This window comes from Puma concolor, chromosome D3 (genome assembly GCF_028749965.1).
Source record: "Puma concolor isolate L17-30 chromosome D3, mPumCon1.1.hap2, whole genome shotgun sequence".
Classification (NCBI taxonomy): Eukaryota; Metazoa; Chordata; class Mammalia; order Carnivora; family Felidae; genus Puma; species Puma concolor.
In genome coordinates, this window is record NC_141678.1 from 28760067 (window position 1) to 28787924 (window position 27858).

At 55.5% G+C, this 27858-nt stretch overlaps 2 protein-coding genes and 1 non-coding gene across 7 annotated transcripts in view; all 3 read right to left on the reverse strand.

The window, feature by feature from the left end:
• Window positions 1–1104: 1104 nt before the first annotated feature.
• Window positions 1105–13071, reverse strand: SCARF2 (scavenger receptor class F member 2). Of its 4 annotated transcripts, none has more exons than XM_086682289.1 (11): window positions 12757–13071; window positions 7790–7848; window positions 7581–7682; window positions 6869–7388; window positions 6539–6757; window positions 6267–6395; window positions 5542–5645; window positions 5341–5458; window positions 5005–5120; window positions 3647–3868; window positions 1105–2830 (listed from the first exon to the last, which is right to left on the reverse strand). In XM_086682289.1, the coding sequence occupies exons 1-11, from the start codon at window positions 12924–12926 to the stop codon at window positions 1929–1931; spliced, it is 2661 nt and encodes an 886-aa protein (XP_086538415.1). In that variant the 5' UTR covers window positions 12927–13071; the 3' UTR covers window positions 1105–1928. The 4 variants fall into 4 exon arrangements, with proteins under 4 accessions (XP_086538415.1, XP_086538414.1, XP_086538416.1 ...); XM_086682288.1 differs by having other exon boundaries at window positions 5005–5135; XM_086682290.1 differs by having other exon boundaries at window positions 3647–3799; window positions 5005–5135; window positions 12757–13070.
• A 3714-nt stretch (window positions 13072–16785) lies between these two features.
• The window catches only part of KLHL22 (kelch like family member 22), a 41511-nt gene continuing 30438 nt past the window's right edge, over window positions 16786–27858 (reverse strand). For both annotated transcript variants that reach the window (XM_025933406.2, XM_086682291.1), the window contains exons 6-7: window positions 20889–21122; window positions 16786–17745 (exon numbers count right to left, since the gene is read on the reverse strand). In XM_025933406.2, coding sequence (XP_025789191.1) covers window positions 17380–17745; window positions 20889–21122 — 600 coding nt within the window. In that variant the 3' untranslated portion in view covers window positions 16786–17379. The remainder of the gene's footprint in view (window positions 17746–20888; window positions 21123–27858) is intronic.
• Window positions 22360–22466, reverse strand: LOC112870531 (U6 spliceosomal RNA). Its single transcript, XR_003224486.1, has one exon. It is a non-coding gene; the product is annotated as a U6 spliceosomal RNA (small nuclear RNA).

A 27858-nucleotide genomic window follows, 5' to 3' on the forward strand; every position in this document is an offset into this window, starting at 1 on the left:
CTGGCCAGAGGGAAGCCTGCATTCCACGTGCTGCCCGACCAGGCCGAATGCTGGGACTATGTCCATGCAAACCACATCAGATGTCCCGCCTGTGGCATGAGGCCATCTCCACTCAGGTGGCTGAGCCCCCATATGGGTCACTAAAGTTGACCTCAATGTGGTATCTGGCCAGAGGGCAGGAGACTTGCCAGGTGAGATCTCTGAGCTGCCAGCATTGGTCAGACCTCATGCCACACTGGGAGCTGCAGGGTGGGGTTGGGGAGAAGATTGGAGAATCTTGGCAGAATCTCCTGATCAAAAGAGCTGGGCATCACGATGAAAAGAGACCTGCTGGGCACAGGCAGGGGGATGGGAGGAGCCAAGATGGACAGAGGCCAGTGGGTGCCATAGAAAGGTAAGGGGTCTGTGGCCAAGGAAAGTCACTTGGGAGGCCTGCCTGAGGGCCAGAAGCAGTGAAGACATTGCGGGGGGGGGGGGGGGGGGGGCGGCAAATGCTCACAGATAAAAGGCCAGGCCAGAGCAGGGACTGCCTGCGAGGCCAGCCAGGGCTCTGGGCCAGGCACACTCCCTTCCCTCTCCCCCACCTCCCTCAGCCTGGTGGGGAGGGCGGGAGGGTGAGAGTTTCCGGCTGAGGACAAGGAGCCCATTGAGGCAGACAGCAGGGCTCTGTGCAGGGCCAGACCATCTTGTTTGTGCCTGGTGAGGCCCTGCTGGAGCTGTGCCTGTGGCCCACTGCCCCTGGCCCCAGCCTCTGACCTGTACCAGCCACACCAAACAGCTCGGTGCCCCCAAGTGTAACAGCACTGGCCACTGGGAGCAGCACAGGTCAGCCCCACGTACAAGCTCCCTGTAGCCAAGGGACTCCCAGGCTGCTAGTTGAGAATGGAGTGGCCCAAGGTGGGTGCCCAATGAACTTGATAAAGAAATGATGGGCGGATGGACACAACCCACATCCAGCTTAGCCCCTGGAGAGCCACACCTGGGCTTCCACGTTCTGCTTAGGTAGAGGAGTCTTGTGGATGAGTGCAGGCTAGAAAAGGTCACACAAATTCTCTGAGGAAGGAACCATGCAGGAGGAAGGTTAGATAGGAAGCAGGCAAAGCACAGGAGAAAAAAAAGGCACTTTATTAAGAAAGCTTTGGCCAAGCCCCTGCCGGGAGGAGCCCATCCTGGGGCACCCGGATGGGGTGGGAGCAGCCCTGCCGGGGGCCTATAAATACATCTCCTCGGGCTACTGGAGTTGCCCTTCGGATTCCCGCGGCATGTGGGGTGGTGGGAGGCCATCAAAACCAGCTCGACAGCTGAGGGGCCGGGGCTAGGGAGGCTGGGGGCGCAGGAAGGGGAAGTGGGGGGCCAGGCCGGGCCCCGGGGACGCTGAGCCCTTTGGGGAGCAGAGACCAGCTCTCCTCCCCAGGCTCCAGACAGATGCCCTGAGGCCTGGCCAGGGAAGTAGCCCTCGGCTACGATCAAGGAAAAAGCCCTCCAGCCAGAGGCGCCAGGCCTTGGCCAATGAGGCAGTCGAGACAGAAATGCTTCTGGCCTCGACCAATGAGAAGGTAGCCCCGGCCGAGTGCACTCTGGGCGCGTAAGAGGTGATCTCCAGGCCGAACCCTCCTGTCTTCGACCTTTGAGACCCTGACTGGTCGGAGCCCTCGGCCAATGGGAAGGAAATCGCCAGCTAAGCCCCTGTCAGGCCTCGACCAATGGAATGGGACCTTCCCGCCCGAGAGCAGTGCTCCAATCCAGGAGCCGCCGCTGGAGCCTGAGCCAATGAGACCCAGCCTCCCGCCTGGCTGCTCCGGTACGAAGCCCCGGGAGGCCGCCGTGCCCCGGCCGCCGCGGGGCGCGCCGGGCTGGCGCATTACGCGGGGTGGCAAGCAGCGCTTCTAAGCCTGGGGAATCTGCGGGCACGGCCGGGCTGCCGCCTGCTACAGGGTGGGCGCTCCCGCCCTGCCCGGGTCGCCCGCCGCTTCCCGGCTCTTCTTGCGCGGCGGCTTCTGGATGGGGGTCTTCTTCCTGGGGGTGTCTGGCGCGGGCGCGCCGGCTGCCGCCTTCTCGGGCCCCGGGGCCTCCGGCGCGGGGGACGCGCGGGCAGGCGAGGCAGGCAGCACCGATCGCTTGGCCTTCTGCGGCGGCGCCGGCTTCTCTCGGGGACCCTGCGCGACCGTAGCCCCTTCGGCGCGGCCCAGGCTGCGAGTCTTGTCGCGCAGCTCCGCGGCCAGCATGGAGGCGACCTCGGGCGCTCCGCGCGGGGGACCGCCAGCGTCCGTGGGCTCTGAGAGGCCAGGGCCGCGGCCCCGCGCCCGAGCCCTAGGCGGCGAGGGGGAGGCGAGGGCAGGCCCCTCCTCCGCCAGCCCCGGGGGCCGAGGCGTCGGGTCACGGGCCCGGGGGCTGCTGGGCTCATCCGGCCGCGCCGACGTGTCGCTGGGCGTCCGTTTCCTCTTGGTGGGGCTGGGCGCAGCCTCGGGTCCCGAGAGTGGCGGAGAAGGCGCACCGGCAGCGGCGCCGTGCTTTCCGTGGATCCAGGACACCTTGGGCTTGGTGGCAGGGTCGGGTGGAGGCGGCTTCCTGCGCTCGGGAGATGGCGAAAGCGACAGGCCTCCAGCCTCGCCCCGGGCCCGGGCCGGCCGGGCCTCGCGCCGGGCCACGCGCGCATACAGCGCCCCGCCGGGCCCCTCCACGCTCGATGCCGACCGCTCGCTGTCAGAGGACGGGGGGAGGGGCGTCGCCTCCTCTGCGGAAGCCAGCGTGGTCACCAGAGCGGGGGATGACGCCAGTGCCTCCGAAGGGGCTGTGGGGGGCTCCGCGTCCCTGCTGTCCGTTGCGGTCTCTGACAAGGGAAGAAGAGCTGGCAGTCACGGCCTCCACAGAGAGCTGGGCCATCCAGCCTTCAAGCAAAACCCTGCCTTTCCTCCTCTTCCCCACCCCAGCTGATGCTCAGTCGCCCTGGTATCCAGACATGCCTGGCGAAATCATAGCACCAACCACAAATTTCGTTCTGAGACCCAGGGTGTGAAGCCTGGTCCTGGGGGATGAAGGGCACGTTCCTGAGGCTGAAGCCCCAACCTGGGCCTGGCCTTGCATCCCTTCCCACCACATCCCCAAACCTGAGTGGGAGGGGAAGTCGGATCATCAGATATGATTCTGGAACACCTGCTAGGTGATTCATTATTCCTCATAAAGAGATAAGGCTTCTAAGGCTCAGAGAGGTTAGTTGCCTGCTCAAGGTCACCCAGGGGGATAGGAAAGGAGAGAGGCCAAGGCCACAGCTAGTCAAGCTCCTTCCAGGTGTTTGTGGGCCAAAGCTTCAGGCAAAAGTGTGCCCCCATATCCCATAGACCCCTGCTCCTATCTCCTCTGCCATCTTCTACCTAGGCCCAGAACCTTCTCTATGAACGGTCTCCCAAAGAAGTGAATCTGGGCTGTGCTAGAGACAGAAGAGCCCACCCACCTCCCCAGACCCTACCCCAGTCCAGCGCTGAGCAGCACAGAACCCCATTCTGCAGCCTCAGCTCTGTGTCCAACCCCTAGCTAGGAGTATCACCACACCCTTCCTCCCGTGCTGCCCGTCCCTCAGAGCACAGAAACCTTTTCAGCTGAAACATTTCACTGGGCTGGAGGGAGGCCCAAGCAGGGCAGTGCTCACCTTCATGGGGTACACAGTACACAGGGCCTTCATCAGTGGTGTCAAAGGAAGAGAAGGAGGCCCGGGAGGACCATGATGGAGAGGGCTGCTCCAGCCCTGAGGGTGGCTCCAGGAAGCTGCAGTTGAGTGTGTTATCCAGGTCGTGGTGGGCCACTGGGGAAGGAGGGAGGCACAGCTGCCAGGGGCCCTGCCCTGTTCCAGCCTGTGCCCTCACTAGCCCTCCTGCAACAAATGACAGAGTAACCAAGAACAGTCCTATCCTAAGACTGTGGGTGGAGCAGGCAATTCACCAGGCAGAGTGACACTAGACCAAAACAAGATGGGAGAATGGGTAGAGGTGAACTACTAAAAAGAAATAAGGGGAAACAACGTAGTCAAAGGTGCAGGGTTGGTGTGTGCTGCTAGGGAGCTGAACAAGGATGGGCTGAAGCATTGGAAAGAGAGGGCTGGAGAGAACACCTGGCTGGGACAGGCCATCAGGGCCTCCAAGCCATGTTTGGACCCTGCCCTGTAGGACCCAGAAAGACATGAGGTTTTTTGGTTTTTTGGGTTTTTTCCCAGCTCAAATGTGCAGTGGTGAGACCACCCTTTGGCTCAGCCCATTTCAGCAGACTGAACCCCCGGGGCCTAGCCCCAACAAGTGGGGGAATCTCAGAGGCCAGCTGGCCTATCTGCCTTTCACAGTTGAGATGTGGGGTCCAGCCCCACACCTGTGTCCACAGATCGCACTCTGCTGAGTGGGCCAAGGGGTTTTCTCAGCTGTCTCCATCTTTATCTCCCTTCATCTTCAGAAACAAATAGCAAAAAGGGAGTCCACTCCTGGTGTGTCAGTGCAGACGGAGAGAGTCTGTACGTGGAGTCCTGACTTAGGGTTGAGAGTCGGGAGACCAGCCTGCCCACTTTCCAGGAAGGACCCAGAGCACTGCAGGGGATCTAGGTGGGCAGGGGGCGGGGGGGGGGGGGGGGGGAGCGAGGAGTGCTCCCTCTGACAGGGCATTTCCATGCACAAGTTTCCCCTGCCCCAACCCCCGTTCACCTGCAGCTACCCACCAAGACTTCTAGTGCACTGCTACAGATTGTAGGGGTTCTGCCCACCGGCATGTCCACACACTCCAGATGCAATCACCATCACTCACCCAGACAGGGCCCAAACCTCCCACATTTGCCTGCACACCAAGGACTCCGTCCTTCCTCCCCGGGCTCGCCTACCTCAGGAGACCCTCTTTCCATCCCTCCCCAGCCCATCCACACCAACACTCAAGGCCCGCATTTCCTACACCGACTCCTTCACACCCATTTCCCAACAGCCTCCTGCATCGGGAAGTGTTCCCCCAGAGACCCCGTGCGGATATCCTTACCTACAACCTTCGGCAGCTTCTGCCTGCGGAGCGGGATCCGGGGCAGCTTCATGCTGATGCGGCTGAAGCGCCCGCACAGTCGCTGCGGCGCCTTTTTCCTCCCGAGCGTGAGCTCCCTGCGGGGGCGGGGCCTGAGTAAAGGGGTGGGGCGGGGCCTGGATGGGACAGTTTGATCTCTGCTGGAGCCCAGACACAGGAAGGGCGGGGCCTGAGCTAAAGATAGGCAGTGCCACACCCCCGGGCGGAGCAGGGGCCTGGAGCGGCCTAGGGAAGGGCGCGCAGTGCCACTGAGAGTTCGGCCTGAACCCGAGACAGCGGGACGACGTCGGGCCTCACCGGCGCGCCGGGTCCTTGCCGCGGCAGGCGCAGCAGCAGCCGAGCAGCGAGAGCAGCAGGCCGAGGAGCAGGGCAAGCAACGCGCCCGCGCCCATCACGCCCTTGCGCTGGTTGGTCTCTGTATGGGAGGGCACCGGGGTCAGCGTGGGTGCCGGTACTCCTTGCGTCCCCCTCAATACGATGTCCCCCTCGACCACTCACCCAGGCGGCAGGCACCAGTGACCGGGTCGCACGAGTCCTCGTGGCAACTGCAGGCCTGGGCGCAGTCCACGCCATGGAGCCCAGGCGGACACGTCAGGTTACAGCTACGGGGACACGGGATCAGGGAGGGCCACAGCAGCCCCCCCCCCCCACCCCGTGATGCCACCTGCCCTCGCCCCTGCCGCGAGCCAGCCCGGGTTCCAGAGCCAGGTTCTCTAGCTCTATTCTCTGGGGTTTGACGCCCACCACCACCGCCAGGCACACACTGAACGATCAATGTTTTGGAAATGATACGTTGCACAACCAGCGGGATGGGGTCTGGGAGACAGGGCCTGTGGTCATCCAGACTCAGTGTCCACTTCTGGGGCTGACTCTTGGGTGGGTGAGAAAAGGGGCTGCCAGACCAGGCCCTTGGCTATAAGTGGAGGTCTCTGCTCTGTCTGCACCAGCTTGGGGTCACCTCAGTCGTGCAGTCCTCAGGAGCCCACTGACCACAGGCCGAACTGGTTGCCAACCCCTTCTCTGAGCACCGGCTGCACACCAGAGCAGGAAATGGCCCCAAAGAGTCTGACAGGACTCCCTAGCTGCCGTAAGCGGATCTAGGCTGAAGGGCCTAGTCTAGTCGGGTCTCATTTAGTCGGTCACCATAGCAGCACCTGGGGTGTAGCTGGAGCCCTGTGAGGAGTACATATCCCCTAACCCCCTTTGGGTCCCTGGGCACTCACTGGGGCCCATGGACTCCGGGGCTGCACAGGCAACGCCCCGACTGGAAGTCGCAGTGGCCGCTGCCGCAATCGGCGCACACGAATGCACAGTCCTCGCCGTAAGTGCCATTGCTGCACTTGGTCTCGCACCTCGGAACGCGGGGAGAGGGAGTCAGTGGAAACGGAAGCAAACAAACCGAAAGCCCATAGTGCGCTCCGCGGAGAGCATTCGGGGATTGGCGGGGCTGGGGCTGCGTGCCTGGGATACGTTCGGGCATGGGCTGCTTGCTCACCGGTCGCCGATCCAGCCCGCGTTGCAGCGCGTGCACTTGCCGGTGACGTGGTTGCAGGCATGCCCGTCGCGGCACGGCGGGCAGCGGTGGCCGCAGCCCTCGCCGTAGAAGCCGGTGGCGCATGGCTGGTCACACTTGGTGCCGTTCCAGCCTGGCTCGCATGTCAGGCAGCGGCCCTCGGCCACCGTGCAAGGCTGCTGGCCCTTGCACTGGCCGCATCTGGGGAAGGGGCGGGAGGCTAGGCGGGGCCCAGAGCCACCTCACCCCGGTCCCCTTCGGCGCTCCGCCCCCCTCCTCCCCTCCCCTCCCCAGCCAGGGGCCCGAGCTTACCGGCGGCGGCAGCCCAGGCCGTAGAAGCCGGCAGGGCACGGCTCCCGGCAGTACTTGCCACGGTAGCCAGGCTCGCAGGCGCACGTGCCGTCCACAGGGTGGCAGCGGCCGCGAAAGCATTGGCAGTAGCGCTCGCAGCGCGCGCCGAATGTACGCTCGCGGCACTGGCAGCGGCCGCTCTGTTGCTCGCACGGCGATGTGTTGCAGGCGCACTGATTGTTGCAGCTGCGGCCCCACCAGCCTGCGTGGCACAGGCACGCGCCCGTCTGCGGGTCGCAGCGCGACGTGGCGCTGCAGTAGCACGCGCTGGCGCACTGAGCGCCCCACCAGCCAGGCTCGCAGCGACACGCGCCGCTCCGCGGGTGGCACACGCCGTGTTGGCACTGGCACGCATGCTCGCAGCGTGCGCCCCAGCGCCGCGCGTGACACGTACACTGGCCTGTCACATCCTCGCACTGCCCATGCGGGTGGCAGATACACAGCTCCTTGCAGTCGGGGCCCCAGAACTGGCGCGGGCACTCTGCAGGAGCGGACGGAAAGGGTGTGAGGCCAGGGTGCTCTCGAGGGAGCCCAGATCCAGCCAGAACCTACCCGCGTCCCGCCCTCCGCCTTTGGGGACCCTCCCCCCATGCTGGATCCCTTTCCCGGATCAGACCGCTCCCACTCACAGGCTCTGCCCCACTACCCAGCGCCCACCCGGATCCTAGCTCACTGGTGTCGCAGTTGGCACCGAAGTAGCCATGGCGGCAGCGGCACTCGCCAGGCCGCACGCACACCTCATTCTCCGAACACGTGGAGTTGCCTTCGCACACCGCTGCGGACAAAACGGGTCTCAGCTGCCGCGTGTGATGCCCCCACACTATCCCCTCTTCCTCTCCGTGCCCCCACCCCCTGCCCAGGTCCCCAGTGTGCCCCACTCACCGACCCCACACTCGTCCCCCTGCTGCTTCCAGCCGGTGCAGCACGTGGGCTCCTGAGAGCTGCAGGCAAAGAAAGAGCTCCTGAGCCTGAGCCCCAACCCCTGTTCTTGCTAGGGCTCCCCAGCAACATCCACCCTGCCCTGGGGAAGTGGTTATGGAGGCCTTGCCATATGCCAGGTACTGCTGTAGGTTCAGATTTCCAGCAAATAAGACACACACTCCAGCCCTGGGGAGCAGACAATGGGAGGCCGCAGAGGGCAGACCACCAAGAGATCTAACCTCCAAGAACTTCTCAGTCCCTTCTATAAAGGGTCTTCCCTCCCCTCCCCATTCCACCTAACTCCTCTGTGATCCACCCCCACTCCAACTAGACCTGAGAAAAGAACCCCAGGTGTCCCAGAATGGGCTGGTGAGAGAGGTCCTTGAGTCTCCAGGACCTGCTTAAAGTGACATCACTGGAGGTGGGGGTCCAGCCAGATGGGTGTCAGAATCTAGCTGTGACCTGGACAGCTGGGACTGGTGGGGCCTGACAGGTACACCTGGATACCGGGTTGGTGTCCACTTGGTGGAGGGGCAGGGCACACCCTGGGAGTCCTCCATGACAGCAAGGAAAGCAAAACAGTGAGGGCTCCAGAGCACCAGGGCAAGACTTAGAATGGAGGGAGGAGATATTAGAGCATCTACTTATGTGTTTTAAACATCTTATTGTAATTTTATTTGGTTTTACAAGGTACATGACGTTAGCTCAGTAGGAAGTAAATAACAGAACTGTTGCATTTCAGGATAGTACAGCCTCCCAAACCCCTGGGCACAAAAGTTTGGAGGCCCTGCCAGAGTGAAAGGTGCCACTCGAGAGGGCGAGTGGGGGTTCACAGGGGATGTGTCCACATTTGGGGAACAAAGGAGGCTGAGAAGAAGGAATGGACACTCAGGCTGCAGGTTCGTGGGTCCCAGCAGACCTAGAACTTCACCCAGATCCTGAAGTCACAGAGCAGCCATTGCTATTTGAGAAAAGGAGTATGCCCCTTCAGGAGTCTGATCTAGAACCAGGATGTGGTGTTGGGAGGCAGTAAGGAGGAGGCGTGAGACCCTGGTGGGTGGGACCAGCTGGGAAGGGAAAGGCTGCAGGTGTCCATATCGTGCCCGTCAAAATGCCCCCTATCCCTTCCCCAGCAGAGAACAATGCCACACCTGGGATGCCACCCCCCCCCCCCAAACGGTTTGATTCTCCCTCAGTCCAAAGATGAGGAACCTTGGGAACAGGAATCATAAAATCCCAGCCTGCAAGGGATGGGCCCAGCTTATTTTCCACAAATGAAACTGGAAACCAGACCCAGAAACACAAAGCAGGCTTGGCTTTCCCGCACCCCTCACCAGGCTTTTCCACCCACCCAGCCTGGCCGCAGGATGCATACATGCCCATCTTCAGGGGAGAGCCAGGTCTGCCAGCCTATCACCCTCCTGCCTTTTCTGCCAGTTCTGAGCCCAGGTTTCTGGGTGGGGAGCCTCTGTAGGTGTCCCTTGTGTAGGCGGCCTTGCCAGCTGGCCAGCAGGGATGGTGATGGCCCTGGAAGCACTGACCACTTTCTGCCCTGGCCACATGGCTCTGTGGCTAGGAGTCTGGTGTCAGGGCCACATTAAGCTGGATTTGATGCCTGTGTGACTTTGGGCACAGAACTTAACCTCTCTGACCTTCAGACTCCTTATTTATAGAAAGGGGCCCATGGATCTGGCTGGAGTATTCAGAAAGCACAAACTAAGAGCTCAGCCAAGGCTGTAGTCTGCTCTCCAGTCCATGCCTTGCAGGCTCCAGGAAGCCCCCTGAGTTCACCTAAGTTCACCCCCAGCATGGGAGGCACCCAGGTCCCACCCCAGCAGAGCTAACACCCTCTACCCCCAGCAAGGAGGGAGCCCCATGGGAATTCAGCAAGAGCATGAGGAGGAGCCTATGGGATAGCTGCTTTTCCTTCTGGGACGGGTTGGCAGACAAGACAGGTGGCAAGCCCACCCTCTCAAGAACTTACAAAACTGAGATGAGAAAAATGGCCTGGTGCAGGGGACAGTTCCCACACTCAAACTGTAAGTTGGTGAGACCCTCAGGAGCCAGGCTGCAGGTCGGGCCAGGCCCCTTAGCAAGCACGCCTTGCTTCGGGCTGCCCCCTCTAGAGATCACAGTCGCTGTAAACAAAACTGCCATGATTCAAACCGTGTGATCTTGAACCTACAGCAAAGCACCCGTTTCAAAGAACTGAACTGCTTGCTCACTGTGCCAATGTCTGTCCTCATTCTCTCTCCAATCCAGCCTGGAGGCTCCTCTGCCCACCATCACCTGGAATCCCATACTTCTCTGCTTTCCACCTGCCCCGTGGACACCCCTCCTCTGGTTTCTGTCCCCCTCCTTGGCTCTGTCCTCACCTCTCCTCTGTCCACTCCCTCAGGATGCTCCCCTGGGTCACATCTAGATGAGGCACTGCAAATGCTCAGAGCCCTCTCTCTAGTGGGGCCCACCTCCCCAGACTGAACTCCTAGCCTCCCCCCAGAGGAGCCTTCCCCATCTCAGGTAGCTCCATCCTTGCAGGTGGGGAGGCTGAAACCCCAGAGCACCCACTCTGTGGTGACTGAGACTCCACTCACAGCACACACCTGATTCATAGGGAACCATGCCGCTCTATTCTCCAAACTGGATCTAAGAAGGGATGAGCCACTTCTCCCTGCTCTGCCCAAGCCTTGTGAGAGCCCACCTCGCTCTCCCTGGTTTCTCCTGGATGACTTCCTAACTGGTTCTCCCTTTTACCCGCCTAAGTAAGCCCTGTTCATCTGCCACCTGGCAGCTGAACATGGTCAGATCCCACCCCTCCTGGGTGTAAAGCCCCTGGGGGTTCTCGTGTCCCTCAGAGAAAAAGACCCACTGTGGCCTGCCCATCCTCATTCTTCCTCCACTTCTCCTCCACCATCCTCCTCCCAGGCTCTGCCCCGCCCCCATGCCTCTTTTCTGTACTTCCAACAAGCCCTTTGCACTTAGAGCCTTGCCCCAGGCACTGCAGGGCTCCACCTCCTCTCCTGCAAACCTCTGACTACTCATCACCTCCCCGTGGGTCTCCCCAGATCACCCTAAAGAATACAGCGCTCCCCAACTGAACACTTCCTACCCAGCACTTGCTAAATATCAGATGACTTTCTGTAAGTCTCCTCCACTGCGAGGACAGTGACATTTGTCCTGGCCGCTGTAGCGCTGCTCCAATCACAGTAGGTGCATGGGATTTTACTGGCTGCCCATCCGCTCCCCTCTTCAGGTTCTCCTGCCTCTGGGGAAAAGGAACCGCGGGTGGGAGCCTTGGAAGGGTATTGAAAGAGATGGCCCAGACCCTGAGTGGACAGTGCCCAGAGTGGCCGTCCTTCCATTAACCAGCTCCACACAAAATCAGTCTTCCCCTCTCCACCCCATGAGGGGGACACCACCACTAACCCCATTTGACAGGGTCAGAGTCAGGCTCAGAGAGGTTAAGCGATTTGTTCCCAGTCCACACAGGTGGGGAGAGGTGGCATCTGGCTCCGAAATTCAACTCCGGGCTCTGGGCTACTGAAACAGGCCGCCTCATGGGGAGGCGTCCAGGCAACCGGACATGGAGCGAAGGGCTCAGGCTCCCGACAGCTTGAGCCTGCCACCGGATCCCCCAGCACGGAGCCCCATCGGGGAAGGAGGACTGAGGCGGAGAGACAAGGCCTTCAGCGATCGCGCCCTCCCCCTCTCCAGGCACGGCCCCGCCCGCCACTGCCACTGCATTCCTGGGGCCGGGGAGGCCCGGGAGGCGGCGGCGGCGGCGGCGTCGATGTGAAGCAGATGGCGGGCCAGGCCGGCCCCCGCCCCGGAGGCGGGGCTCACAGTGGGGAGGGGTCTGTGCGCCGCGGGATCCGAGCTCGGAAACCCCGCGCGGCCCCCTTGCAGCCCCTTGTCTGCGGCGACTGCCAAGCCCCCGGACGCGGCCTCCCATAGCCCTGCGGCTCAGGGCCCCCCGACGGAACCCAGACCGGAGTCCCGAGGCCGCCTCTCCAGCTTCCCACCCGCGCGGCGCCCCCCAACTTGCACCAAGGCACCCCCATACGCCAGCTCCTTGATCCCAAGAGCGGAGTTGTTCTTGACCTCGCTGTGGCCCCTGACCGGCCGACCAAGTCCTCTGACCTCTGCGCCCACTCCTAGCGTCTGTCCTCCGCTCTTTTCCCTCCGCGCAAGATCTTCGGCCCGCCACTTTTCCGCGGGGCCTGCCCATTGCCTGTCCCACGCTGGCTTCCCCAACCGACACCTCGTGGCGTCCCGTCTGCGCGGCCCTTCCGCGCACCCAGAATCCCCACCGGGATTTCCACATCTTTCCGACTGTGGTGCACGTCATTGTCTTTTTGAATCCCGCTTCTGGTCCACTCTGAGCGCAGGCTCCTCAGTGCGAGCTCCATCACCAACCTCCTCCCACCCGCGCCTGCCTCTAAGATACAAATCTGTCCTTCCGAGTCCTGCCAGCCTCAAGATGCGTCGGCTCCCACCTCTCAGGAGCGCTGCTCCATCTCCACTCGACCCTCACCCTCCCTCCCGCCTCGAGCCACACTCGTGCCCGGGGCCTTTGCACTTTGCACATACTCTTCCATCTGCTTGGAATGCCCTTCCCCGACTTCTCCCTATGGCCTTCACAACCCGGCCCAAGGGTTCCTTTTTCAAGGTCTGAAATCTCAGACACCGTCTGTCACCCTTCGGGGCGCCTACTGCACTCCGTTCTCCCATCGGCTGACTTCTCGTCTGGGGTATCCTCGGATGCACCGTTGTGGCCCGGTGCCCAGGCTCGGCCTGGAGAGGAGTCTGCGTCGGCGAGGGCGGCGAAAAGGTCTAGAGCGTTTAGCTTAGGAAGGTCCCGGGTGCCCCCTCCCCTCGGCCCCTAGCGTCCCCCTCGACCCCCTCCCCCAGCCAGGCCGGGCTCCTACCCGGGAGCACGGCACACGTTGCGGCCGCGCGGGTTCAGCTCCTGGGACGCCGCGGGGCCGGGCAGCAGCCAGAGCAGCAGCAGCAGCAGCGGTGGCAGCAGCGGCGACGGCGGCCCCCCGGCTCCCCGGCGCCGCGCCGGCCCGGCCCCCCGGGGCCCTGCGCCCTCCATGCGGCGCGGGGCAGGCGCGGGGCGGGCGCGGGTGCGGCCGCAGCGAGAGCGGCCGGAAGCGGAGTGCGCGGCCGGGCGGGGGGCGGCAGGAGGGGCGCCGGGCCGGGCAGGAAATTCCACATCGGCTCCCTGATCCCGGGCCAGCCGCGGCCGGCCAGGCGGCAGCGCCCGCCCCGCGCGCCAGACCCCACCCTCCGGCCGCGCCGCCGCCCCTCCGCGCGGCCCCCGCCCCCACGCGGCCGCTAGCAAACTTGAGGGCGAACTTGGAGGAGGCCCGCGGAACTTTGAAAGAGGGAGGGTCCAGCGCGGGGGAGTGGGGGGGGCGCCCAAGGAATCCCCTGTCCGCGAGCCCTTCCGCTCCCTCTCCAACCACCCACCAGAGAAGCTGCCCCTGCGCGTTCAATGCGCAGTCAGGCCCGGGGTGGGAAAGGGGGTGGGGATGAGGACGCAACTCACGGAAGCTCCCTTGGCCCCCAGGACCTCGGAACCGGCCGGGGGAGGGCGGCCCAAAGAGTGCCCGGGTCAAGGCCGCAAGCCGGCCTCTGCTCCCCGACGCAAAGACCTTGTAGAGCTGGGTTGTTCTGTCGGCTCCTTCTGCTCACTTCGTGCAAACCTTGCAGAGGACACCCGAACAGGATGCTTGAGGCCTATGGGTCAACTCGGTCTGGACTTGAGGCCTGGGCAACGGGTGTCTTCGTAGGTACGGACTGCACACGTACCCAGACGGTAGCATGGCCCAAGAGTGGGCTCGGATAGAAGGTGGAGGTAAATGCAGGTGGGGGCAAAGGCAGAGGGAGGAGACGGGAGTATTCCAGGACTGAGACCCTGTAATCCCGTCCAGGGGTGAAAGGTGAGCCTGGTTGAAGAATTCTAGTTGAGAAGGCTATTGGATCACCAGCGGAAAACTCCAAAAGATGGAGTCAAGGGTGGAGGCCTGGGGGTTCCTGCATCAGGAAGAATGGGGGTGACAGTATAGAACGGAGCAGGGGCAGTTGGGTGGAGGGGGTGAGTTGAGAGGAACAGGGCCTAGGGGGACAGGGAGGAAGAGGAAATCTGGGCCCAGGAAGCAGAGGGGTGGCCAGTGCTCTGGGGCACAGACCCAATCCCAGGACCCATGGAACAGGAAAGGTAGACAGGCCTGGGGGTGGAACAAAAGGGGGCATCCTGGTCCTAGCAAAGATGAGCTTGTCTTTTGCAGACTTGGGAGTTGGTGGGAGGACCTGTGCAGGAGGGGGCACCTGTCTTCTCTTGAAGAGCAGGCTGAATACAGACTCCCTGAGGAGGGAGAGGCAGTGTCCTTCCTCACTTATGTGGAGGTGATCCGAGTAGAAGGTGGCCCAAAGGAGGGACTTGGAAACATGGCCATTGGAAGGCCCAAGACTGTGGGCATCACCAGGCTGGCTGGAAGGGAGACCTGTCCAGGGGAGGTCAGAGGAGGGTGAGATGGGAAGAGCAGGGTAGGGAGCTTCAGGGGTTGGGGCCCTTCCCTCAGCCTTGCTGGTGAAGGAGGGAAGCCAGAGGCAGGTGAGCTGGGGGGAAGGGGAGGAGGGAGGGGAAGTTGCACCCCTGAGATCACAAACACTTCTTGGAGACAAGTAAACAGGCTGGCCACTTGAGGGCAGCTCCGCCTGGGCACGGCCCTGACCTCAGCAGCACCCTCCCAGTGCTGGGGCCCTTCCCATGGAGGCCCCTGTAGCCTGCCAGCAACAGAGGCCAAAAGAGGCCCATGTGGCTGCAGGGTCTGCCCAGCAGCTTGTGGTAGCCCAGCTCCTGGCTTTAGAGGCACAGGCCCCAGGGCTTTGGGCACTCACCCCAGCTGGGCTGAGTTCATGTACAGATATCTCAAACTCCATCCTCTTCTTTCCCTTCCCTCAGAACTGCTTGCCACCCCCAAATTCCCACCTCTGGGAAGGGCACCAGCTGGATGATGCCCCCAATCCATGCCATCAGCAAGACTTCATGAATGTTTCAAATCTCTACCCACCCATCAGTGTATCACCCAGAATAGTCTTCCTAATCACATCTGACTGCCCCCCACTGCCTGCAGAACTGTCCCTAGCCTCATCTCACTCAAGACCCACAGTCCCCTACATGTGTCCCATCATGGCCACCTCCTAGTCGATGCCAAGTTCAGGTGTCAAGTGCAAGGCCCATGTCTGTCCCAGCCACCACATCCCTATCAGGAGATGGAGAAATGCGGGTGAGTGATCATCCCTATGGCTGGCCTAGTGCCCTGTGGAAGCTGTGGGTTCACAGGCACCCACAGACTAACAACCACACAAGACACACCATGGTGTCCAGAGCCTGGGCCTACCCGTTCCAGCCAGGATGGCTTCCCTGGGGTACTTGAGAGGGTGAGGATTTTGCAGAGAGGGATGAGCATTGAGCTGAGTGAAGGTATGAATGCTGGGCCTGAGAGCCTGCCAAGCTGGAGCGCCCAGGCTGCCTAGGTCCTGAGACAGGAGGGGGGGGGGGGAGGGCAGTGGTGGATAGCCATGAATGCCTCCACATGGGACAGTGGCGAGACTCCTTTCAGGGCTTGCGTCTACCCCATCCCATGCTCCACAGGGCCTCACAGATCCTCCTTTCCTCCCCTGAAGAGCAGAGGTCTCTTATAAAGCTGTGGCCGCACCTTGATGGCTCTGGGTAGGGGGATGGAACCAGCAAGCTTGGGGCACAGCAGAGGGGGGTAGGCATTTCTGGTTTCTCCTTCCCAGAAACTCTGGGGTCTGTAGGAACTGCCTCCCTGGCCTGCAAGGTAGTGGCAGAGACAGGAAATGCTGGGTTCCTACTGTGAGCCCCTCAAGGAGCAGGGGAGAGGACACTGAAGGATGTGGCCATCCTGTCCCATTAGAAGTGACCCATTAGGGTCAACACTAGGATTGCCACCCGAAGTGTAAGGGCATGAGATCATGTTGTGGTCAGGGATTGGGGGCATATTTGCACAGGGGTACCCGAGCCCCAAGAGACAGCTATGAAGATCATACATATGGTGTTGAGCAGCACAGCAATTCCCACTGGCCTCACCCCACACCCCAAAGTCTTTAGGGTACCTGGATCCTACCCTCTTCCTTCCATCAAGTAGCACACACTGCCTCTCTGCTCTCTTCCATCCACGACAGGGTGCCAGCTGCCTCAGGCTCTGGGCAAGGCACTGGGGTACAGAAAGAAGCCCCAGTTGTCCCCATGCTCTGCCCGGGAGACTTGGGAAGTCACAGATCACCAGCAGGGTGTTGCTGGCAGGGAGGCCTGCCGTTGGGAGTTTGCAAGTACAGAAACTACAGCAGGAGGGAAGGATGTTCAGGTAGAAGCTCAGCTGTGGAGAAGCCAGGTTGGTGCTGGAAGCTCAGCCCATTCGCTGGTGGCCCATAGAGGTTCCCATCCACTGTAGCAGCATGACCCTTGAGACGGTGTGCTAAGAACTCAGCTAGCTAGTGAACCTACAGGAAATGCAGCTCTCCCCTTCCTATCCCGGCCACACTCAGATCCAGCAAGCTGGGGGAAGCCTATTGTGACTGGGCTTCCCTCCCCAGGCATGGGGCAGTTTTCTCAATGTCAGGCTGGGCTTTACTTGGGGCCAAGAGATTGCTAATCGAGGTGGACCCAGGTTCAGAGAAGAGCACCTCACCAGAGAAGGTGTTCCAGCAGGCCAAGCGACCACTTGTCAGCAGACCAGGGTAGGTTTCCAGGTTTCCCAGTAACAGCCTCACTAGCTGGGGGTGTACTGTGCTTCTCCCTCAGAGGGGGGCTCCTGGCTTCCCACTGCCACTCAGCAGCTCTGACCCTGGGAAGCCCGGTGGGGCAGGCTTGCACGGGCTATGAAAGGAGTGTGGCCATGGCCATAGAAAAACAATTCACACCTTTTGTAAGAGGATTTATTTCATTTGTCAACAACATAGGGTCAGAAAAGCCCAGCTGTAGGGGATCTTTTTTATTACTAGAACCAGTCTCGGGCAATTCTATGTATCTCTGTTCTCTCTCCAGGGAGCTTGTAATAGCTCAAACCCCCAGATGCCAGGCAGGCAACGGGCTCACTCCACCCCCTCCCTGCCCACGGAAGGGGGCGCAATATGACCGGGCCCCCTCATCCGTGAGGCCAGTTCCCAGGTCCCTTTGGAGAAGGGTGCCTTCTCAGCCCAGCAGGGACTAGAACCAGGGACTGGGGAGGCCAAGACAGCTGGTGACGCCACACCCTGTCCGAGCTGAGGAGGAGTGGGCCCAGTCAACTCCTCCAGAGAACCAGAGCCCTCTGTAAGCATTCCCCAACGTAGGGTAATTACAGCCACAGATCTGCAGAGCTCCCCAAATAACTGCTATGGGCCGGCAGGCAGGCTAGTGTGAAGGATAGGTGGCAGGAGCCAGCAAGCAGGCGGTGCCAGCAGGAAGGACCACTTGAGGACCTGCTGCCCTCAGAGCTCCTGCCACCTTCCCTCTGACACCAGGTGCCGGAGCCCTAGTCCTCACTCGAGTTGTCAAACTCCTCCCAGTCAGACACACTCATCACCTCGGAAGCAAAGTCCGGGTCGGCCTGGCTGCGGTCAGGGGTCCCACGAGGCGGCTCGAGGAGCAGGGAGCGGGGCAGGGTGAGCACACAGGCTGCCAGGCCCGAGATGGAGTTGTCCAGCTGCGGCCCCTCCTCCCAGCAGTCTTTCTCCACGTCGTAGATGTGCACATAGCCTGTGCGGCTGCCACGGTTGTGCGAGCGGCCACCCAGCACGTAGATCCTGGTGTCCAGCACAGCGATGCCAGGCTCACCGTGTCCAGCTGGGAGCGGGCAGACGGACGACCACTGCCCAGACGTGCAGCTGTAGCAGGCCACCTGCAAAGCCAAGGTCAGAGTAAAGCTGGACACCTGCTGGGACAGAGCTGCCAGCCCGTCCTGGGCCAGCTGGGCAGGGCGGCACTCTCAGCCAGGCCCTGGATTCAGACCAAGGCTGAGGGATGCAGCCAGGCTATGTGTAAACCCGGCTCCCCTGGAGGAAGAGTTTGGGGCCAGCGTCAAAATGTCCTGTCCATGGACCAGGCTCTGCCCTGCCTCCGGGGCCCTCAGCCAGCCTGTGGCCCCAGGTGTGTGGGCATCTCCCAGTTGGCACACTGGCATCCTGTTCTTCTCCAAGGTCTTGGGTTCTCTCCCCTCCATAAGACTGAAACTGACTGAGGACAAGGACCCCAAGTAACTGCCCCACAAAGTACCCAACACAGAAACAAGTGCAGATAAAATGTGGAAATAGTTAACTTGCTGACTAGAGATGACCATCAACGTTCTCATGTCTCCAAAATTACCCCAAACAGTAAACAAATACATGGGAAAATGTTCAACCTATTAATAATCCAAAAAATGTAAAATAGGAGTTAAATTTGTCCCTGACAACAGGCAGCCACTGGGGGAAGAAAAATCACAAGATCCAGTGCTGGCAAATGTGTAATGAAGCCATACTACTGCGCATTTGACACTCCACGGCAGCTATTCGGCAATGTGTACTAAGAGCCACAAAAATCTTACTTTTTGACTTAATAATCACACTTGGTTCTCCAGCTGTGGTCGGCAGAAAAGTGACCCTCCAAAGATGCCCATGCCCTAAATCTCTAAAATCTGTGTTACTTTACATGGCAAAAGGGACTTTGCCAACGTGCTTAAGGGTTTGGATCTAGACATGGGGAGGTTATCCTGGATATTGTGGGTGGACCCACCTAATTGCACAAATCCTTGAAAGGAGAGGGGAGAAAGTCTAACAGGAGAGAAGTCAAAGGACAACCTGCCATTGCTGGCTGAGGATGAAGCGGTCCCATGCCAGGGAATGCAGAGGCCACCAGAAGCCAAGGACCTTTAGCTGACAGCCAGAAAAGAAACAGGGACCTCAGTTCTACAAACGCGGGTAACTGAATTCTGATAACCTGAGTGAGCAAGGAGCAGATTCTTCCCAAGGGCCTCTATAAAGGACAGACACCCTGATGACACCTGGATTTTAGCCCAGTGAGACCGCATCAGACTTAGGACCTACAAACTGTAAGAATACACTTGCTTATGTTGTTTTAAGTGATTAAGTTGGTGGTGATTTGTCATGGCAGCAGGGGTTCTTACCCCTGGCAGCATAGCCCAGGGGTTCTTACCACTCAAGACCTATTAAAACAGATTTGCTGAGGGGCACCTGAGTGGCTCAGTCAGTTAAGCATCTGACTTCGGCTCAGGTCATGATCTCACAGCTTGTGAGTTCGAGCCCTGCGTCGGGCTCTGTGCTAACGGCTCAGAGCCTGGAGCCTGCTTTGGATTCTGTGTCTCCCTCTCTTCCCCTCCCCGGCTTGCACTCTGTCTCTCTCCAATAAATACATACATACATACATACATACATACATACGTACATACATACATAAACAAACAAACATTAAAAATAAATAAGTAAATAAAAACAGATTTGCTGAGCCCTGCCCCCAGAGTTTCCAATTCAGTGGGTTGGGCATGGGCCCGGCGTGGGTCCTGAGAACCTACATTGCTAACAAGTTCCCAGGTGATTGGATGCTGGTAGTCTGGGACCACGCTTTGAGAAGAATGGCTCTCACCTAAGGAAATAATCCAAAATACCTGAAAAGTTCTACAAAGCAAATATTACTTATGTTACTTGAAATAGTTAAAACTTGAACCAATCCAAATGATGCATCAACGTGACAGAATTCTGCAGAGCCACTGAGGTAGAAGAGGTGGCTATGGAGATCAAGAATTAAACTGGAAAACAGCCATAACAAACTTTAGCCAGAAGCAGAATGGAATGCTCTTTACCTACAATTAGGTGGAAACTATGCACGGGTAGGACTAAAAAATAGTGGCACTGAACTGGATTATGGGTGCTTTTCCTCACCCTTATCCATTATTCAAACATTTTGCAAGGTGGTTATATTAATTTTATAATTAATGTTTTTAATAATAAAAACAAATGAAAGTATCCTGTACGATACTATAATGGTGGATACATGTCATTCTTCCAAACCCATAGAATGTACACCACCAAGAGTGAGCCCTAATGTAAACTTTGGACTTGGGGTAACAACACGTCACCGTAGGTTCACTGACTGTAACAAAGGTCTCACTCTGGTGGGGGATGTTGACAGTGAGGAGACCATGTGTGTGGGGGTGGGGGTATATGGGAAATCTCTGTACCTTCTGCTCAATTTTGCCAAGAATCTAAAACTGCTATAAAAAATAAAGTCTAGGGGCGCCAGGGCGGCTCAGTCGTTAAGCGTCTGACTGGCTCAGGTCATGATCTCACAGTTCGTGGGTTCAAGCCCCGCGTCGGGCTCTGTGCTCACAGCTTAGAGCCTGGAGCCCGCTTTGAGTTCTGTGTCTCCCTCTCTCTCTGCCCCTCCCCTGCTCAAACTCTGTCTCTCTCTCAAAAATAAGTATACATAAAAAAAAAAAAGTCTATTGGGCACCTGGGTGGTTTTAAGTGTCCGACTCTTGATCTCAGCTCAGGTATGATCTCACAGTTCATGAATTCGAGCCCTGAGTCTGGCTCTGCACTAATAGCACAGAGCCTGCTTGGGATTCTGTCTCTCCCTCTCACCACCCCTTCCCCACGTCCACTGTCTCTCTCAAAATACATAAACTTTAGTAAATAAAGTCTATTTAAAAAAAAGGCATACACATTACAATTAATTTTTCATCCATAACAGTTAAAAGGGATAGGGGTGCCTGGGTGGCTTAATTGGTTGGGCGGCCGACTTCGGCTCAGGTCATGATCTCGCGGTCCGTGAGTTCGAGCCCCGCGTCGGGCTCTGTGCTGACAGCTCAGAGCCTGGAGCCTGTTTCAGATTCTGTGTCTCCCTCTCTCTGACCCTCCCCCGTTCATGCTCTGTCTCTCTCTCTCTCTCTATCTCAAAAATAAATAAACGTTAAAAAAAAAAAATTAAAAAATAAATAAATAAAAGGGATGGGAATAATGTGTAGGTGGGCAGCCCAGCTCTGCTCACCTGATGCACGTCCCTCCTGTAGCCAGCATCATTGTTGCTGCCCCCAATCACGTACAGCTTGTCCAAGAGGGTGGCCATGCCGTGCCAGGCCCGCCGCACAGGTCCGTCCGCCAGGCTGTGCCAGGTGTTGCTGTCTGGGTCATAGCAGTGTGTCTCCTTTAGGTAGTCCTCCCCTCTGCGGCCGCAGGTAATGTACATCTTCCCCTCCAGCGAGGCGCCCGCGTGGGCATACACCTGCTCAGGGCCACCAAGAGAACCGGGACAGCGGGAAGGGGGCAAGAGGGCCATGAGGGAGGGCAACCAGGAGCCCTTGCCAAGGCCACTCATACTCCCAAAGCTGCCCCATGCCTCATGGCATCCCAACATCCACCTCACGTTCTGCAAGCATATTCCCTGATACAGTCCAAGTCATCCACCCCAACCTTACTCCAACAGGAGACAGTCTGTGGACCCAGAGGTAACTCTGAGTTTCTACAAGGTGGAGAATGGAATCTCTCTCTCCCTTGCCCCTAAAGGAGATGTCTGCATGGGGGGCCCAAAGCAATCAAAGCACAGCTTTCAGAGCCAGACACAGGAGAATAGATAGTACTTCTGGGACTGCCTGACCCATGCTCAGTGCCCTCCACCTCCCCCCACAACCCCACACCCCCTCTCCCAATGGCCAGCCAATCCTCCAGGACTGCTGACCCCACTTTCTTTTTTTTTATTTATTTTATTTTATTTTTTTTTTTTTATTTATATATGAAATTTATTGTCAAATTGGTTTCCATACAACACCCAGTGCTCATCCCAAAAGGTGCCCTCCTCAATACCCATCACCCACCCTCTCCTCCCTCCCACCCCCCATCAACCCTTAGTTTGTTCTCAGTTCTCAACAGTCTCTTATGCTTTGGCTCTCTCCCACTCTAACCTCTTTTTTTTTTTTTTTCCTTCCCCTCCCCCATGGGATCCTGTTAAGTTTCTCAGGATCCACGTAAGAGTGAAACCATATGGTATCTGTCTTTCTCTGTATGGCTTATTTCACTTAGCATCACACTCTCCAGTTCCATCCACGTTGCTACAAAAGGCCATATTTCATTTTTTCTCATTGCCACGTAGTATTCCATTGTGTATATAAACCACAATTTCTTTATCCATTCATCAGTTGATGGACATTTAGGCTCTTTCCATAATTTGGCTATTGTTGAGAGTGCTGCTATGAACATTGGGGTACAAGTGCCCCTATGCATCAGTACTCCTGTGTCCCTTGGATAAATTCCTAGCAGTGCTATTGCTGGGTCATAGGGTAGGTCTATTTTTAATTTTCTGAGGAACCTCCACACTGTTTTCCAGAGCGGCTGCACCAATTTGCATTCCCACCAACAGTGCAAGAGGGTTCCCGTTTCTCCACATCCTCTCCAGCATCTATAGTCTCCTGATTTGTTCATTTTGGCCACTCTGACTGGCGTGAGGTGATACCTGAGTGTGGTTTAAAAATATGGAACGCTTCACGAATTTGCGTGTCATCCTTGCGCAGGGGTCATGCTAATCTTCTCTGTATCGTTCCAATTTTAGTATATGTGCTGCCGAAGCGAGCACTGACCCCACTTTCAAAATCTGTTCACAAATAATATATAATGACATGATGAGGAAAAAAGTGAGATGCAAAATCAACACCAAGAATAATGCCATTTTAGTGACCCTTATGTGTGGAGGAGGAAAATACACCACCCTGCTTTTGATTTTGGTCTTCAGCCTTATGCATGCACCCTGGCAGAGGATCTCCTCCCTGCCCCGCCAGCTGGACTCCTCACACTGGTCCCTACCACATCCTCCTCTCTCCTACCCACTCACTCCACCCACCCTGAGCAAGGCCCTTCATGCTGGGCCCATGGGCCCCAAGGCAGAGCACTGTGTGTTTTAGGGGTAGAGGAGCCCCATGGGGTGTGGAAGCTCCAGAGTTTTGTTACAGAGCCAGTAACTAACATTCAGGTTGTGTGGGGACACAGTAAAGGGCTGGAGAGGTGGACAGGGTGGAGAACAGGGGAGAGAGCACTGGGCAGGACATATACCAAGGGTCTGAGTCTTCTCCCAACAATGGTAGGGGCTGGGAGGTTTTGGTGCTTTTTTAAATTAAACTTTTCATTTTGAAGTGTAGATTCACATGTAATTGTAAGAAATAATACAGACCATATGTACCCTTTACCCAGACTCCCCAGTAGTAAGAGCTAGTATAACTGTAGCACAATAAACACAACCAGGACACTTATGTAGACATAGTCAAGACACAGGACATTGCCACTTCCACTAGGATTTGCCAATTTGTAATCCTGTTACCGATTTGTAATCACACCTATGTCCCTCGCCCCGATTTCTGGTTGTTACCAATAAACCGATATAAATATTTGTGTACAAAATTTTCATTTCTCTGGGAAAAATACCCAAGATATTGGAAGTCAACTTTTTAAAGACACTGTGAAGTTCTTTCCCAGTGTAGCTGTGCCATTTTACATTCCCACCAGCAACGTATGAGAAACCTAGCTTCTCAGCATCCTTGCCAGCACTGGGTGTTGCCATTTTTTAGTCCTTTTTTTTTAGTTTCTCTGATAGGTGGTTTTCTCACTATGAATTTAATTTGAGCTTCCCTAATGGCTAATGATGTTGCAAATCTTCTCATGTGCTCGTTTGCCATCTGTACATCCCCTCTGTACTTTTGCTGAAGTCCATTTTATCAATTTTTCTTTTTACGGCTCATCCTTTGGGAAAGGTCAAGTCCAAGTCCTTGTTGCCTAGCCCTAGATCCCAAAGATTTTCTTCTACTTCTCTACTTTCCCCCAATAAATATAGCTCTATGTTTTACATATAAGCCCATAAGGCATTTGAGTTAATTTTCATATAAAGTATGAGACTTGGGTTGATGTTCACTTTCTTTGCCTATGGATGTCCAACTGTTCCAGCATAATTTGTTGAAAGATTATCTTTCCTCCATTCAATTGCTTCTGCATCTTTGTCAAAATTCAGATGGGCATTTTGTGTGGGTCTATTGTGGGTTCTCCATTCTGTTCCACTGATCTATGTGTCTATCCCTCTGCCAATATCATGGTTGTGACTACCATAACTATGTAGTTAAGTCTTGAAATCAGGCAGATTGATTCTTCCCACTTTATTCTTTTACACAATGGAGGTATTCTAGGTCCCATATATTGATATGGGAAGAACTGACATCTTTATTATTTGAGTCCTCCAATCCATGTACATGGTATGTCTCCCCACTCATTTACATCTTCTTTTATAACTTTCATTAGTATTTTATAATTTTCAGCATATCAATCCTGTAAGTATTAAATATATACCTATGTATTTCATTTTTTGGAGCAATTGTAAATAGTATTATCTTCATAATTTCAGTGTCCACATGTTTGTTGCTAGTACACAAAAATGCAATTGATTTAAAAAAATTTTTTAATCTTTATTTATTTTTGAGAGACAGAGAGAGAGAGAGAGAGAGACAGAGGGAGCGAGCGAGCATGAGCAGGGGAGGGGCAGAGAGAGGGGAAGACACAGAATCTGAAGCAGGCTCCAGGCTCCGAGCTGTGAACACAGAGCCTGACACAGCGCTTGAACTCATGGACTGCGAGATCATGACCTGAGCCAAAGATGGATGCCTAACTGACTAAGCCACCCAGGCACTGTGCAATTGATTTTTTTATGCTTATATCTTATATGCTTTTATCTTATATCTTGCAATTTTACTGATCTCACTTACTAGTGCTAGGATTTTTTTTTTTTGTATATTCCTTTAGATTTTTGACAATTTATTGATTTGTAGGGTCAGTTTTCTTTCTTTCTTTTCAAGCTGCATGCGTTTATTTTCTTTTCTTGCCATGTTTCCCTGGCTAGACCCTCCAGAACTATGATGAATAAGAGTGGTGAGAACAGACATCCTTGCCCTGCTCCCCAACTTAAGAAAAAAGCATTCAATTCAGTCTGTCACCATTAAACACACTACTAGCAGTAGGATTTTTGTAGATGTTCTTCAGCAAGTCGAAGAAAAGCATCTCTATTCTAAGTTCCTGAGTTTAATCACGAATGGATGCAACATATTGTCAAATCCTTTTTCTGCTTTGACTGACATGTGATTTTTTAGCATGGTCAAGTATGCGCTGATTAAATTTCAAATACGGAACTAGCCTCCCATCTCTGTAATCAATTCCATTTTGTCATGTATTTATTGAAGGGGGTTAATTCTATTAGCTAACATTCAGTGAAGGATATTATATATATATGAGAGATATACATATGAGAGATTTGAGAGATTTGTCTTTTTTTGGTACCATCTTTGTCTGGTTTTGCTATCAATATTAACCCCGTAACATAAATTGGGAAGTATTCCCTCCTTTTCCATTTTCTAGAAAAAAAAATTCATGCAGATTTGGTATTAGCTTTTCTTTCAATGTTTAGAATTCCTCAATACTACTAGGCCTGGACATTGCTTTCTGCGAAGTTTAATTTTCTTACCAGGTATAGGGCTATTCAAGTTACCTATTTACTTTTGAGTCAGTTGTGTTAGGTTGTATTTTGGGGGAATTAGTCCATTTCATCTGTAATCAAGTTTACATGTGTAGAGTTGTTCATAGTATCATCCCCCTTATCATCCTTTTGAAGTTTGCAGGGGTTGTAATTATGTCCCGTTTTATTCTTGATATTTTAAATTGTGTCTTCTCTTTCTTCTTTCTCAAACTTACTAGAGGTTTGTCAATTTTGTTGATCTTGTTAATAAGATGCCAGTTGTTTATTTTGTTGATTTTCTCTACGATTTTACTGCTTTTAACTTCTAATTTCTGCTCTTTGATATTTCTTTTCTTCTGCTTGGTTTGGCTTTATTTTGCTCCCCCCCCCCCCAAATTCTTAAGATAGGAGTTTGTATAAATGATTTGAGATTTACTTCTTCTCTAACATATGCTTTCAGTGCCATAAATTCCCCTCTCAGCACAGCTTTAGCTGGATGCCACAAATTTTGACATGCTGCCTTTCCATTTTCATTCACTTCAAGGTATTTTTATTATTTCCCTCTGACCCATGGATTATTTAGAAGTGTGTTGTTCAGTTTCCAATGATTTGGAGATTTCTGTTGGTGATTGCTAGTTTGAGTCTATTTGAGTAGGAGAACACACTGTAGGATTTCAATTTTTATACATTCATTGAAGTTTGCTTCCCATCGGTGTTACCAGCTGTCAGCGTCTTTACTTACAAGTCTGAGATATATGAGGCAAAAAGAAAACCCAGGGAACACATTAGTGTGTGGTGTTGTCCTCAGTTCTTGAGATCCCTAGCTGAACTGCCTTCTTTCAACCATTCCGAGTCTTAAGTTTATGTATAATGCCAAGAGTTTTGAGTTGTACTTAGCACAGAGGAATCAAGAAGAATGTATCTACTCTATCTTCCTGGAAGTGTGAATTCTCTTGGAGGGGTTTTTTAAGTGAGTAGAGATCCCTGCAGAGATCCCCTTTTTCTCCTCTGGAACACAGGAAGGCAACACTCTGCCTGCTGCTGGGGCAGAGAGTTCATGGTCTGTTGGGGGGATGTCAGCAACCAGTTCTTAATGATGCCATGTTGGTGGGACTCAGCATTATGAGGGTCCCTAAGAAACAGGTGAGAGGACATGACAAATGGATGGGGCTGTGTGACAGCTTTTTCCTCTCGGCCATTTGCTATGTCTGAATGTGGGTTCTGAGTTGGCAATGTGGACTGCATAGATGCCTTCTCTGGGACCTGTGGGCCCCCTTTGCTCACAGGAGAAAATCCCCTGTTCTCTGGCAGGCTTCTCGTCTACCTCCTTGGCTGCCCCTCCACAACCTTCTCTTCATCCCTGCTCCTCTGAGCTCATCGCAGCTGTTCATGTGCACACCATCATGTCCTGACAAACCCTCCACATTTCTATTTCCCCTGAGCTCACTTTTAATGCCAAACTGACATTTCCAATTGCAATATTTATCATGTCCTAGATGAAACCTTTCCTTTTCTTTTTCATTCCCAAACTCATTTGTCTTCTTGGTCAGCGGCCTGGTCATCAGCACAGGTGCTCAAACCTGGCACCTGGGCATCTTCCATGATCTATCCCCTTTCATTCTCTAACATCTGATCCATCAGCAAGTCTGGTCAGTTTACTTCCAAACTACACCTCGAACCTGCCCATCTCCCTCCTTCCCCATAGCCTCCACCCTAGCACAAGCCACAATGGCCCCTACCTGGACCACTTGATGGCTCAGGAGCTGCTCCCCTCTACCCTCATCTCTTCACAATCCCTCCTCATGCCAACCCTCTTTATTCAGAACTGGGAAGTCCCCCTCCTGGCCTGGGAGCTTCTTTTCCCTCTCCCAACAGCTGCTTCCTTTAGATCCTGGTCTAATCAACATCTTGCTTGGGTCTTCCCCAAACAGTCTTTTCGGGTTAGTCCTGCCAAAGACCCCTCTCTGAGCAATGCTGAGCTCAACTCTCTCAATTTCCTTCAACACACTTAGCACAATAGACAGTTACTTCAATGATTTGTTTAGAGGTTAAAAGCAGTCTCTCTTAACATGGGCTGTGAGCGCCATGACCTGTGTGTGCGCGCGCGTGCGAAATCCTTTCTCATTTTTTATCACCACTGGATCCCCAGAACACAGTATATGGTAGGTGCTTAATAAAAAGTAGCTGAAATGAACAAACAGTACGAAGGAAGGAAGGAAGGAAGGAACACTGACATTCTGGGGAGAAGCAGGTTGAAGATCGAGGCTGCCCCTCTGTGGCCACATCGGAGAACTACAGCTTCACCAGGCAGCCCCAGACAAAGAACCCCTGGAGCCCCCCATTCCCACTCACTCCTTTCCAGAACAGAATTCAGGTGTCCATCAGGTCTCAGTGACCCCCTGATCTTTCCCATACAAAATATTTTCCTTTTTCCAGAATGAGGGTAGTGAGTACCCCACCAAAGGGGGCTTCCTTCCCCAAA

Bases quoted from the DNA above. Each gene is read 5' to 3' on its own strand.
- SCARF2 (XM_086682288.1), bottom strand. From the start codon at position 12,926: ATGGAGGGCGCAGGGCCCCGGGGGGCCGGGCCGGCGCGGCGCCGGGGA. The intron at 5,459-5,541 runs GTGAGTGGTCGA...CCTCCCATACAG, and splicing joins CACTGGTGCCTGCCGCCTGG to AGACCAACCAGCGCAAGGGC. The intron at 3,869-5,004 runs GTAAGGATATCC...CATTTGTTGCAG, and splicing joins GAAGCTGCCGAAGGTTGTAG to GAGGGCTAGTGAGGGCACAG.